We start from the raw sequence: 15,330 nt of genomic DNA on the forward strand, positions 1-15,330 counted from the left end.
TCCTAGTCTTATGACATCATGCACAGCTCTCTCTCTCATTCTTGTGAGAGTTTGCCAGGAAGGGAGGGGGGATGAGTCGTAGGAGGCCCAATGGTAGCGGCAGAGCTGGAGGTGTGTGTCTATGTAAATCCAGGAAGTGAACAGGCAGCAGCTTCAGATGACCACATTTAAAATGGCTGCAGCCAGAATCAGTGGAGGGAGATTTCTGTAGCATAGTTGGCAAGTACAGAACCACAGTATATATAAAATAATATGCAAAGTGGTTGGAGGGAAGCTTTAGAATGGCAAAGATGTTTTTATTACAAATTATGTGAGCAGACTGCAGTTCCTCTTTAAGTAAAACACTGATACACATACTGTATGCATTGTGTTGCACCCATGTTTGATGGATGATTGGAGATAAATTTCCTAAAATTGTAAACTTAAGGATACAAAAAGTAAGCATAACATTGGTGGCATTCTATCCATCATCAGGTAACCTGGCTCAATAGTACAAACCATCTACATGGAGTTTGCATGTTCTGCCTGTGCTTGCATGGGTTTCCTCCCACACTCAAATAACATGCTGGTAGGTTAATAGGTTCCCGTTTAGATAGCCCTAGTTTGTGTGTGTGTATGTGTATTTATGTACAATGGGGCCTTAGATTGTAAGCTACTTGAAGGTGGGGGCTAATGTGTATGCACAGTATGTAAAGCACTGCATAAATTGTCGGCGCAATACACATACCTGTAATAAATAAATAGGGATGCTGAAATAGGCCGCTGAAAATAGAGTTATCTGTGTTTTGCTGATAGAAAACAAAAAATGGCATGCTGCACCCCATTGCGTCGCATTGACTTCAATGCAAAAAACACTCCCTACTGACTGCAATGCAAAATTGTGTCCCATTGACTTCAATGGAAAAACACTCCCTAGTGACTGCAATGCAAAATAGCATTGGTTTACAGAACAGGTAATGAAGGGAAATGACAGGGGCATTACCATTCTCTACTCTAACCAAAACAAAACAAAGTTACATAGTTAGTCAGGTTGAAAAAAGACACAAGTCCATCCAGTTCAACCACAAAAAATAAACAAACAAAATAAAAAACACAGTACAATCCCATAAACCCAACTCCATACCCACAGTTGATCCAGAGGAAGGCAAAAAAAACAGCAGAGCATTAAATCCAATTTGCTACAGCAGGGGAAAAAATTCCTTCCTGATCCCCCGAGAGGCAATCGGATTTACCCTGGATCAACTATACCTATAAATGTTAGTACTCAGTAATTTTTGTACATTTGGGAAAGTATCCAGGCCTTTCTTAAAGCAATCTACTGAGCTGGCCAGAACCACGTCTGGAGGGAGTCTGTTCCACATTTTCACAGCTCTTACTGTGAAAAAACCTTTCCATATTTGGAGGTGAAATCTCTTTTCCTCTAGACGTAAAGAGTGCCCCCTTGTCCTCAGTGTTGACTGTCGTAAAGTGAATAACTCAACACCAAGTCCACTGTATGGACCTCTTATATATTTGTACATGTTGATCATATCCCCCCTAAGTTTTGGCATTAGATATACTTTAAGCTGCTACTTGAGTGTTGAGTAAATGGTTACTTGTTGGGAGAACGTCTCCTACCTCCTGGGTGGATGGTCACTTTTCGGTTTGTTTTATCTCTGTAGGCAACTACTGGAAATCACAGATTTCAGTTCTCCAGCCCACCACTTCCTGTTGTCATTTCCTGTTTTATTTAGCTGAAGACCAAGCAATGCAATCTCTTTATCCTGCTGCATTCTTCAAGAACAAATAAATATAAATACTTGTGACATTAACTTAAGCCATACCTGCACCCATCTGAAGACTTGGAAACGGAGCTTCACTTTCTCTGAGACTTTTACTTTCTGAGTGACAGCTTTGAATGTGAGAAGATTGTCCCTGGGTCTCTTCATCCACCAAACAGGAACTATGCCCTCTTAGAATTTCCAAAGCCCCCATTATTTCCTCCAGACCTTCTGACATTTGGGCAAGCGGAGAATCACGAGAAGCAGACAGGAAAGGAGTGTCCAGTGGGGAACTTGGGGGGGACAATGAAGACAATGACGATCGTGATGACAGTGAGGCTAATGACTGAGGGGTATCCAATGACATTTTCTGTTTACTGAGGTTGGGGAGCCCAGATGTTTCAGAATATTGACCATCTCTGCAAAGAGTATCTAATGGAACTACATCAAAGCGCATAGGCTGAGAAAATTCAGAGAGCAGTTCAGGCTTTTCATAATGTGGAAGGCCATAAATGTCTGTAAAGCTTATGGAGCTCAGAGAGCCTCGACTTGATGCCAAAGATCCTCGACTTGATGCCAAAGAGCCACGACTGCTACCAGATGACATGGTAAGGGTGCTAGCAGATAAGCTAAAATATAAATAGAAACATAAACGTGTTAAAGGAACAGGAAAAAAGTGAAAAACAACTGTGCTTAGATGCAAATGCTGGTAGAATGTATATAAATAGCCTGAAACTATTGTGAAAAGCAGCAACTAACCTGCAAACTAACAGTAAACAAAAATAGAAAAAATATATATAGTTGCGCTAGATCGAGCAGATGGGGGTGATGACGTCAGTACGCCACTTGTTCCGCCCTTTGCGTTTCGTGATAGGTCGCGTCTGCTCGATCTCCATACGGACGGGTTTGCCTGTTTGCGTCCGGCCGGCGCAACAGGCTTAAGGCTGATCTTTCTTGATGAAAATGTGAGTTTTTACTGTTTTTAACTTACTAAATAAACACCACTGGTTTTACACTATGAGGCATTTGTTTCCTTACATGGTACAACAACACAACGAGCATGAAAGCTGGTATTCCTTTAAGGACGTTTAGGATCTAGCGCAACTATATATATTTTTTCTATTTTTGTTAAAGGAACAGTCTTGTGCAAAAACCTATGAAATAGTTCAATCAGGCTTACAACAAAACAAAGATTTTTTATTTATTTTTATTTCAGTTGAATCATTTCCCAAAGGAAGTTCTCTGTAGGAACTACTGTAGATAAATTATTTGCCATGATCGAGTGTGTAATATAGGTATCCCCACCCAGATCCTGCCTTCCTTCTGTGGACAACTTGATGTGAAAACTGAAAAACCTTATTGAAGGTCCCGATAGCGCCATATCCTGACTGCTAAGCTCATATTGGATCATTGGAATTTGGACACCGTTGCATATGGGTTATTCCCCCATGTTGGGGGTTGGATTGATGCCTTTTTGTATCCCCATCTCCACAATTTGTTTCTATTCGTTTTTTCATATGGAACCACTTGTATTGAGTAAAAAATAATTTTGACCGCACTCACCCCTGCTTGTTACCCCTGATGAAGGTTGTATACCGGAAACGCATCGGGTACCAGGGATCATCACTCATATGAGAGTGTCAGTGTAATTTTTTTGTTTTTTTGTTATATGTTTTGTTGATGCTGGTATTGTTAAACATGAACAATATTCATATTGGTTCATGTTTTTAAACTTTTGTACGTATGTCTGTTGCCATTTTATATTAAAATAAACATTATTTCTATATATATCACAGTGTCTGGCTTCTAAAGTCCCACCGGGAGAACAACTGTTTGTTCTATATCATAGGGATGTGGCCAGTACACTGGGTTCAGTGACATGGTGATCACCCCTCCTCTTTTTTCATGCATTTGTAGCTAGATCAACAGGTGTTTCCTGTACTTGCTGAGAATATGCTTAGCCTAAAACAATTGGAACTAATACAGCCATTGGAAAGCTGCAATTACACTTTTATAAAAAAAAATTAAACCCTTTCTTTTTCTATATAAAGTTACATGGCTAGGGAAATTTGATTTGGGAACAAATATGACTGTGAGTACAAACCTTTTTAGTTGAGTGTGGAGGTAAGAAGTCAATCGAGTAGCTTCCTCTAGATGCTTCAAAAGGCAGTTTCTTTTCTCTTGTAGAAGTAACCTTCAAAAAAAGTATAGTATTTAAGTTAGTGTTATATTCAGTTTATTGACTGCTAAATGTAAGCACAAAACTTTCATACATTTACATGTTCACCACAAGATCCAATAGGAATTCAGTACAAAATTGCACATCACAACTGCTTACCTTGAGAAGTTTTGACAAATTAGTAATGATCTATAACAATCTACAATTTCATTGCTGAATTTGGAAATTCTTGCTTATTTGGAAGATTAAAGTGGATGTAAACCCACTCTCATCCTTTCTGAACTACTGCCATAGTGGTTATCTATAAGGATATACATGCCTCCTTATCTGTCAAATGTCTCCCCTCTGTCTGTTATGAGACCCGAAAAACTGCCAGGGATGAGTCATAGGTTGCAGGAAGCCACTGGCCATCAGGATACTAGCAACCAGAAGCCATGTGTCAGAAGCCATCACATTAATTACAGCTTTCCAGCATATTCCCAACTATGAGCATTGGCATCTCTCTGTACGTCAGCTCAGAGTTGGTCTTAACTTCCACCAGTTTCCTAATCTGTAAAATGGCAGTAGTTTTTTAGGAATCTGCTGCTGTCATAGTGACGTGTTCTTAAAATGGAAGTAAACCCTCCATTATAGGTTTCACCTACAGGTAAGCCCTGATCAAGGCTTACCTGTAAGTGTTTGCAATATCTCCTAAACCTACACGGTTTAGGAGATATTTGGCAAAAAGAATGCACCATTGTCTACGGCGCATGCGCGACGTAGACAACAGCGCAGGCGCACTGAGAATGCCGGTTTTCTGAATGAATAATGCTGGCTTCGACGGCTCCCGCGCGCATGCGCGGAGTGACGTGTCACAGCGCCAGAGCGGCGATACCCGTAAGTAACCTCCGGGAGATATGTCTACACCTGAAGGGGAAGATGAGGACGGCTTCGGGGCTTTGATCTAAGGTAAGTAATGCATAATGAGCTAGTATGCTAGTCATGATGTTGTAAAGCGCTGCGTAAACTGTTGGCGCTATATAAATCCTGTATAATAATAATAATAATTATGCCTTTGTCTTGCAGGTTTTTTTTTATTTTTTTTATTTGGGGGTTTACAACAGCTTTAAATGGGTGGTTCTTTGGGCACAGCTATCTCTAATCCCTTCTAATATATTTTTTAGTTGTTCTACTACAATGTGATTATTACAACGTACTATGGCGTTATTTTTTCCATGAAACTCTTTGCTGTGATAAAATTTTAAATATCTCATGAGTTAGGGTTTTTGTACATGGGTGATGAGCCCATTAAATGTAAATTACAGTGTTTCCCCCCACTTGACCGGGCATCCCACGCACTGTGTACAGATTTTTAGCACACACGAATGGCTGTGTGCAGTTATACTTCGGGTATACGTAAACAGCCTATGGGCATATGAAAAAATAGAAAATGTTCTATTTTTTGTATACACCCATACAGTTTACATTGTCACAGTTTAGCATGCAGTTTCCTGCTCGTGAAATTCTTACCTCCTTGCTGCAGTGGTTTTGCTGTACCTGTGGTTCAAATTACATGTGATGTGGCTTCTGTGTTCACCTATGGGCCTTGCCTGCTCTACTGTAGATTTATATCCCTTTCCCTTCTATCACTTTCCAGTCAGTTTCTCTATATATAGACATGCTCAGTGTAGCTTGTGTTACCTGAGCAACTTCCTAGTTCCTCTGTGCTCCTGCTTTCCTGCATATTACAGTACTTATATTCTGTGTCTGACTTCCCGTGCACCAACCTCGGGTTTGTGTACTGTTTTTGCCTGTCTGTCACGTGCCCTGACCCAGGCTTGTTTCTCACATTTTTTCTTCATATCAATAAGAGGCTGTATGCAGCACTGGGGCTTTCCGGGCAGGAAGGAGGGGTGGAGGTGGGGGTGTTGGAATTTATGTTTAAGGTGCCTGTGAGCGAAAGCCCAAATAATCACCCATAGCCAACATAGTTTTACATAACAGAACTGTCAAAGGCTCTTAAGCAGAGGATAATATAGCAAAATGTATTTAGTAAAAGAAAAAAAAAAGTTTAAGTTTAAAAAAAATAAACCTCTGACAGTTTGCAATGACAGGGAACTTTTTGTTGGCTTCCTTCTTGTTTAGAAATGTGGAATGTTAATCGCTATACAAATGACTTGTACAAACAGTATAACATTCTACAGAAAATATTTATCTTCCTGAAATACCAGAATCATATTCTGTGATGCTAATAGTGAAAGAAAAATGCCACACATTTTTATTTTAATAAATGTTAAAGTAGACCTTAACCTAAAAAAATTAAATCTGCTATCTTTTAGGGAACATCTAGAATTGTTAATTGTGCCCAAGTAGTATCCTGTAAATGTACAGTAACTTTTGCCTTGACTTCCTCCTTCCTCCTTACTGTAGCAGTGTTCTTCCTGTGTTCAGGCACTCCTGTACCTTGAGCCTAATGGCTGCCTGTCTGCTGTGTGAGCGGCAGTGATGTCTGTGACTGTTAAAGTGGTTCTAAAGACTTAAGTTTTTTCACCTTAATCATTGTATAGCACAGGCTATTACCCTGGGGCACACGCGTTCTACTTTGCTACAAGGGTTTCTGGTTCATTGGACTATATTGTCCTGTATTGCTGATTACTTAAACAGCATCCGGATCCATGACCTACAAGTGTCCGTTTATGACAGTGTGATCTCCCCCAGCTCCAGTTTCTTATTTGGACTTTTAGATTGGGCCTACCTTCTGACGATTATTTGGCAACGCCTCATACTCTCCTTTTTTCCTGTTATTATTGGATTCCCACTGCAGGTGTAATTTATTTCTGCTAATGATGGTTGACACTTTTTGATACACTTGGAATTTCTACAATTTTTTTTTGATATTTCTATATACCCTTGTGGAATGCTCTACAGATACTCTGGATGGCTATATCCACCATGGTGCTATAGACTATGAAATAATATCTGTACATTGTCAAATCTCTTCTGCTCGTCCTGAGGAAGCCCAACGGCGAAACGCGTAGGCGACTACAGAGAATTTTGTCCATATTTATTTATTAATCTATATGTTTTTTTCTTTTTCTTTTTCATTATTGTTGTATACTTTTCTATCTTTGTAATAAATGTATATTTTTTATATACTTCCGCCTTGCCTCAAAGTCCGACCATCAATTACTTTTTTCGAGCAATTGTTTTCCTTTTTCTACCCAATAGGGATGTGGCCAATGTGAGTGCTTTACCTTATTTTTCCTCCTCCCCATTTTTTGTTCTTTTAATTCATTACCTCTAGCTGACTCGCACATACATTTGAAGCCAGCTTGGGTGGAAGCCATTTACTATTCCTACCAGTATCTATTTGGACTGGGGGTGGAAACTGGGGAAGATACAGGAAACCCAGCACATGGAAAAGGTAACAATTAATGCAGAAAGGGTCTTGGTGGGGGGGATTTAAACTCAGGCACATTTAACAATGAAACCTGGCCATACATGGTTCAGTTTTTCCATACTGAAAAAAAAAATGAACCGATTACCCAAGCCACACATTCTAAGTGGATGCCAGATGCACATCAAGAACCCGACTAATGTATAACATAACTTCATACTACAGAGTTGGTTATTCCAAACTGCATACAACAGTTTAGGGATTGTGGGGCCATCATTAGTGCAGTGTGTGGAAACCACGGCTTCTATGGAGTAGGGCTTGGGACCTAACGAGACAGTATAGCCACATAAAGTTATGTGATAAGTAATAATCCTCCTATTTCTGGGATATGTGAAAAACATGTGAATACCTTCTGTTCTAAGAAAACTTTACTATGCTATACTGCTTAACAGTAACCACAAAACGAAAGTGCATCCAATTGGAAAGCTTCCCTCAGATCAACAAATTAGCAATTCCTAAACGATTATCATATAATAATATGTTTTATGATCGATTGCCACTATATTGAGCTATAAGAAATAAACATACTATATACACTTAAAAAAGGATTTTTAAATACTGTATTATGACGCTTACAATTTTAGTTCTTATTTTAAATTTCTAATGGGTTACTTTTAAATCGTTATTCAGTAAATTAATTATTTGTTATGCTTACAAAATTAACCTAAACATATCATTAGTTCTTTTAATAATCCTCCCACTTTGTTAATTGCTTCTTAGGCAGCTACTACAGCACTGCAGAGGAAAAAAGTAGGATTAGCAATGTAAATGTCTTTTGTTCTGTAGTACAGTCTTTAGCAGTCTATTGAATTTCTCTTAAGGTAACACATCCAAGGTTTGTATGTGCCCCAGGGGGAGATGATGCACTTTTTTTTCGGGACATGGCGAGAAGGAAGAGATGACTGACCTCCCTGGCTACCCAGAAAGGCACAAGGGGGGTCAGCCTAGCAACAGACTGTTTTGGATCACCCTGCTGGAATACATATGATGCATTATGTGATCCACTGAATACTGCCAATCCCTCAGTTTCACAGAAAACATCCAGAAAACAATTTGTTCTAAACTATCTGTTTTCTAACTCCTAACCTCAAGGTAAATCACCTACAGCTTTAAAGCCGACGCAGTAGTCTCCATGGGAAACATGTCAGTATTAGTTAAGAAGCTCAACAACAGCTTGTATTTGTTATAAGGCATTTATCATTAATTTGTCAAAGGAAAGCTTAGGCTGTAAATATTCCCAGCTTTGTGCATGACACATTTTCACTTCGAGAAAGACTACAAACCTGCAGACCTTCAATGGATAACTTTAACTTGTCAATTTGAAAAATTAAGTTTTTTCTCAAGTAGAAAAATTAGCTTTTTCCAGGATAAGACAGTATGAAAGGGCCGGGCACCTCAGTGTGAATAGACAGTGTGAACAAAATAAATGAATCATGCAGATGAGCACTTTAGTATGAAAGGGCAGGTTATGAGCACTACAGTGTGAAAAGGCAGGAGATGAGCAATACAGTGTGAAAGGACATGATATTTGCACTACAGTGTGAAAGGGCAGGAGATGAGCAATACAGTGTGAAAGGGCAGGAGATGAGCAATACAGTGTGAAAGGACATGATATTTGCGCTACAGTGTGAAAGGGCAGGAGATGAGCACTACAGTGTGAAAGGACATGATATTTGCACTACAGTGTGAAAGGGTAGGAGATGAGCAATACAGTGTGAAAGGGCAGGAGATGAGCAATACAGTGTGAAAGGGCAGGAGATGAGCACTACTGTGTGAAAGGGCAGGAGATGAGCACTACTGTGTGAAAGGGCAGGAGATGAGCACTACTGTGTGAAAGGGCAGGATATGAGCACCTCAGTGGGAAAGGGCAGGGGATGAGCACTACTGTGTGAAAGGGCAGGAAATTAGAAATACAGTGTGAAAGGGCAGGATATGTGCACTACAGTGTGAAAGGGCAGGACATAAGCATCTCAGTATGAAAGGGCAGGGCATGAGTATTACAGTTTAACAGGACATGACATGAGCATGATAAGAGCACCTCCGTGTAAAAAGGCAGGACAAAAGGACCTCTGTGTGAAGGGGCGCCAAATGAGCACATTAATGTGAAAGAGCAGGATATGAGCACCTTAGTAAGAAATGGCAGGGTATGAGCATCTCAGTGTTAAAGGGTAGGGCAAGATATAAGCAGGACACTGTGTGAAAAGTCAGGATATGTGCACCCCCGAGTAAAGAGTCAAGACATGACCACCTCAGTGTAAAAAATCAGGCTATGAGTACCTCAGTGTGAAAGGGCAGGACATGTGCACCTTAGTGTGAAGTGGTAGACATGGAAAGGACAGGACATAAGCACTACAGTGTGAAAGGGCAGGACGGGAGAACTATAGTGTTAGGCCTCGTACACACGATAGGTTAACCAGAGGACAACGGTCTGATGGACCGTTTTCATCTGTCAAAACCGATCGTGTGTGGGCCCCATAGGTTATTTAACCATAGGTTAAAAAAAAGCCAACTTGCTTTAAATTTAACCTATGGATTCCTAACCGATAGGTCAAAAACGATCGTTAGTAGGCACGACCATCGGTTAAAAATCCATGCATGCTCAGAATCAATTTGACGCATGCTTGGAAGCATTGAACTTAGTTTTTTTCAGCACGTCGTTGTGTTTTACGTCACCGTGTTCTGACACGATCTGTTATTTAACCGATGGTGTGTAGGCGCGAGGGACCATCAGTCAGCTTCATCGGTTAACTTATGACAACGGTCCTTCAGACCGTTCTCATCGGATGGACTGATCGTGTGTACGAGGCTTCAAAGGTTAGGGCATAAGCACCTGAATGTAAGGCCCCTTTAACACTGGTGCGCTTTTGCTCCGCTTTTCCAGGGTAACAAAAGTGTAATAAAACTATTTTCCATCAAATCCTCAGAAAATTTTCACACTGCAGGTGCGCTGCACTTTGAAAGGTCCTGCATGTTAGATCTTTGGTGCAGTTTTTCAAAAGCACACCAAAAAGACACCATCCATTGTAAGTCAATGAGAATGCATCCGTGTGAAAGGGCCCCGAAGAAACAGGCCATGAGCACCTCAGTGTGAAAGGTACGGTATGAGCAACTCAGTATGAAGAGGCAGGACATAAGCACCTCAGTGTGAAAGGGCAGGATAAGCACTCTAGTATGAAGAGGCAGGACATTACCCCCCCCCCCCAGTGTGAAAGGGCACCTCAGCGTGAACAGGCAGGACATGAGCACCTCAGTGTAAAAGGGCAGAATAAGCACCCTGGTATGAAGAGGCAGGACATGAGCACCTCAGTGTAAAAGGGCAGAATAAGCACCCTAGTATGAAGAGGCAGGACATGAGCACCTCAGTGTGAAAGGGCAGGACAAGCACCCCAGTATGGAGAGGCAGGACATTAGCATCTCAGTGTGAAAGGGCAGGATAAGCACCCCAGTATGAAGAGGCAGGACATGAGCATCAACCACATGTACATGGATCGAAATTCAGCTGGTGCCTGCTTAATGTCCTCAGCCTCTGGATTTGATTGACAGCAGCAGAAGCCAATGGTTCCAGTGAGGATGGAGAGAACGAGCAGCGTTGATATTCTAGAGTACAGCGTTGGACTGAAATCGGGCTCAGGTAAGTATTTGGGGGGTGGGTGGGGGGGGACTAAAAGGTTTTTACCTTAAAATGGAGGTTCACCCAAATCACATGTATATAAGATCATATTCTTTATACTTCCACCATGTACAGTATGCCCTTTTATTGGCTCTACATACCTTATTATGGCTATTTTCCACCCGGCTTCCGGGTACTGACTCCCGCGGGAGTAGGCATTTCTATGCAGAGGAGCAATGTCACCTGGGACTTCGCCCAGATGATTGACATCCTTGAGAAAAAGTTCCCCCCCGTGCCCGCCTATTGCTTAGACGCGTCACGAGAGTCACAGAGTTTCCGAAAAAGTAGCCGAACTGCGAGTCAGCTCTATACGGCGCCTGTGCAGTCACCTCTACACGGCTCCTAGTCGGTGCACAGGCGCCATGTAGAGCTGATTCGCAGTTCGTCTACTTTCGGAAACTCTGTGACTCTCGTGACGCGCCTACGCAATAGGCGGGCGCGGGGGGAACTTTTTCTCAAGGACGTCAATCATCTGGGCGAAGTCCCAGGTGACATTAAACCTCTGCATAGAAACGCCTACTCCTGCGGGAGTCAGTACCCAATAGCCATAATAAGGTATGTAGAGCCCAAAAAAAAAAGGGCATACTGTACATGGTGGAAGTATAAAGAATATGATCTTATATATTATATAATATATATTATTTGGGTGAACCTCCGCTTTAATGCAAAGAATACATTAAAGTAAAAAAACTAAAAAAACGTTAGCTTTTATAACTACTTTAAACCTGAGCAGGGCTTCATTGACCAACTTAATGACATTTTTTAACTGTGGATTGGGGTAGTTCCAGTGAAGCAAATAAGGAATGCTGGTATAGGTGCCTTGTATAAAGTTATACAAACAAATGAAACAAATCCTCCTATGTAAGTTGTACCTGTTTATCTTCACCCCTTGCTCCTCTACAGTCTTCCAAAACAAACATTTTACACAGCATCTCTCAGCAGAAGAAAGCAGGGTGTGGAGGTCTGATGTCACACACATTGCAGAGCTAGAGCACACAGCCCCATGAAATCTGATAGCTGATTGGAGGGAAGTTACACACCCCCCCCCCTCTTCACAAGTTCCAAAAAAACATACAGCTAAGCCATGTAGATAACACAAGGAGGAGGGATCAGAGAGGAACCACACTTGGTACTTTGGATTCAGGTTAGTACACAATATAGTGGGATGTAATTTGTTAATTTTTCATGTCTAAAGTTTACATTTATGGGGCACATGGCTGGAGAACATGAATATCCTTTTTGGGGACTGTATTATTACTTGTATGGGTTACAAATAGTTCTAAATTGTGTTTCTGTTGTGTTTCTGTTTATTTGGGAGAATGGTCCCACTAGTGTGTATGTGTGGGTTGTTTTTCTTCTTGTTCTTGTTCCTTCTAACCTGTGCGATGTACACTGAAATGCAAGATTCTCTTGCGATACTGTAACATGGTCATTGTCGAGATATGTAACATGGTCATTGTCGAGGTAATCTGGCATGACCACCACAATCTCAGCAGGCAGTTTTCCCTAAAGTTGTAGGCGGTTGTTAAACTGTATTTCCAAAATGTTGTGTATTTGGCTATATCTAAAACAAATTACTTGCCAAGAGATGTTTCTGTAAAGCACAAACCTTTCAGTGACTCCTTGAGTGGAGATGAACCTGGCCCTCTGGATCTCATCAGCCAAACGTCCCTTTTCTTCTTCCAGCTTTGCCAGATCTTCAGGAGGTCGCCTTTGCTGACTAATGAGCTGAAGGTCTTGTAGAAGGGCCTCTTTTTCCTTGATGAGTTGTATATGGTCCCTGTCTGCATCAGCCATCCCAGGCCATGCTTCACTTTCCAGGAGAGCCAGTTGGTGCTGTATGTTGGAAACCCTAAAATTTTAATAAAAACACATTTTAATTAGCATGCTAAGTGTACTTTCCTATACCATTGATATTTGCAGAGTAACCAGGAGTTGCCTACATCAAAGTTTAAAGATGTCCCCTCATGTTTATGGAGATAAGGAGAGAGCTTTAAGTAACTCATCCTTTCAACTCTTCTGGGCCTGTTTTTATGCCAATAAACGCTTCTCATAAGCCACATTCTTTCATGTTTTTTTCCACAGAAAAAAAAAGGTAAATTAAAAAATGTGTGTGACAGTACACAAATAACGTTCGGATACAAAAAAGGGAAATAAAACAAATGCATAGAACACCTAATGAAATAGAATGAACTTTTAATGATGTTCAAGGAAAATAAATTGATTTAAAAAATTAAAATCAATTTATTTTCATGCAAAGCCTAAAAAGATCATCCATTAGTACACCCACCTATATAAAATACTAAACAGTTAATAAGATATTGAAAAACCTATTTAGGAGTCTAATAGAATTGTCACCTCTTTAATAAAAAAAAACAGCATCTGCTGGGCCAAGGTAGAGGTGTGACAGCAGAGATCACATCACATCCTCCCTTCTCTCTCTACAATAATAGGAAACTACAGTTCCCATCAAGCACAGGGAATTGTAGCGAATGTGGGCAGGTACACAAGGCTGCAACAGAAGATAAACTAATTGTCCTGACATGCTGTTTTTAATCTATATATATAAAACTCAACGTGTGTGTGTGTGTGTGTGTATGTATGTATGTATGTTCCAGCATCACGTCCAAACGGCTAAAGATATTATTTTCCTCCCCAAAAGGTTAAGATAGGAAGACCGGGCAATGCCGGGTATTCAGCTAGTCCATAACTAAATATGGCCACATGACCAGTTTATCCAATGTAATCCACTCCAATTAAACATTATTAGGCCCCTTTCACATGTGCGGACCGTATGTCCGCATTTTTACAGAGGATTTTACAGAGGATTTCCCCTGAGCTGACGGACACACGGAGGTGGATCATTACTGATTCGCCCCGTGTGAAAGGGCCCTTACTCTTCCTCCTCTAGGTTTGCAATAACTTCTTATAACTTCTACTGGAAGCACAACTTGTGTGCCTCCATGTGATCCTGTCCCTGACCACAACAGAAGAGAAATAAAGCACCTGGGGATGTTGGTTTACATCGCTAACTAAATATGGGCATGTGACCATATTTGGTTAGCGATGAAAGCCAGCATGTCCAGCCCCTTTGTTTCGATTCTGTCGCGGGCCAGGGATGAGTTGGTTGCTATGACACAGGCGGCTGCCCATGTCCTAACAACTGATGACTCATAGAGTCATAGAGTGGAGGGGCAGAGACTCCTGGCCGTAAGGATATGGGAGGCAGGAGAGACCCAGAGTGTCCTCAGCATTTTTAGGACGCTGCCTCCATGAGCGGTACAGACTACAGCAACCCCGCTCCCTTTTTTTTTAAATTCCTTCAGAAAAATAGCAGTGCACTTCCCAGCATGCATAGGCGTGCGCACAGGGTGTGCCGAGTGTGCCTGTGTCTCTAATCACCCCGTGTGGTGCAGATTCCCCCTGCTTCCTGTCTCCCTCCTGCAGTGCTGCTAGCTTCCCTCCTCTCTTCTCAGGAGGGGGGGGGGGGAAGAGGCTAGTAAATATTGAATTAATTGTAACCTTCCTTTTCTGAATGAACACAGTGAGTGATCTGTACGGTCGCTCCTGTCTACATTCTTAACTGAAGCATAGCAAACTAAAGTATACTGCAGGCTGCAGAGAAAGGGATTGGGTAATCTCTCTCCTCAGTTTATTTTTGTGTCTCAAAAAAAAAAATCAGGGGTTTGTTTAGACCCCTGATATTTCACCAAAGCCCCATAATGGGGCTCCTAAAAAATGAGTAACATTTAATAAAAAATAATATTGTAAAAAAAAGTAAAGAAAGTAATAAAAATGTAAAACTCCGTCCACTGCTCTCCTGATATACACGCATGTGTGTTTGCGCTCTGGGGTGCACACCCTAATGCAATAGGCTGCGCACACCTATGCCAGCATGTGACTATGCCTAGACACTCCTGTTTTGTAACCCAACAATCTGCAGCGCTAGCTTACCTAAGGCACTGCTGCCTATGGCCGCGTACACACGATCAGTCAAAACCAATAAAAACGGACCGAAGGACCGTTTCATCGGTTAACCGATGAAGCTGACTGATGGTTTGATGTGCCTACACACCATCGGTTTAAAAAACGATCGTGTCAGAACGCGGTGACGTAAATCACAATGACGTGCTAAAAAAAACGAAGTTCAATGCTTCCAAGCATGCGTCGACATGATTCTGAGCATGCGCAGCCTTTTGACCGATGCTTTTGCATACTAACGATCGGTTTTGACCCATCGGTTAGGCGTCCATCGGTCAAATTTTAAAGCAAGTTCTCTTTTTTT

The 15,330-nt window shown here is 41.3% G+C and overlaps 1 protein-coding gene across 1 annotated transcript in view; it reads right to left on the bottom strand.

Moving 5' to 3' along the window:
- WWC3 (WWC family member 3) overlaps positions 1-15,330 on the bottom strand; it is a 257,499-nt gene that overhangs the window by 47,871 nt on the left and 194,298 nt on the right. Inside the window, exons 9-11 of the mRNA XM_040338138.1 lie at positions 12,655-12,897; positions 3,865-3,954; positions 1,824-2,389 (exon numbers count right to left, since the gene is read on the bottom strand). Of these exons, the coding sequence (XP_040194072.1) occupies positions 1,824-2,389; positions 3,865-3,954; positions 12,655-12,897 (899 nt within the window). The remainder of the gene's footprint in view (positions 1-1,823; positions 2,390-3,864; positions 3,955-12,654; positions 12,898-15,330) is intronic.

Source organism: Rana temporaria, chromosome 2, assembly GCF_905171775.1.
Source record: "Rana temporaria chromosome 2, aRanTem1.1, whole genome shotgun sequence".
NCBI lineage: Eukaryota > Metazoa > Chordata > Amphibia > Anura > Ranidae > Rana > Rana temporaria.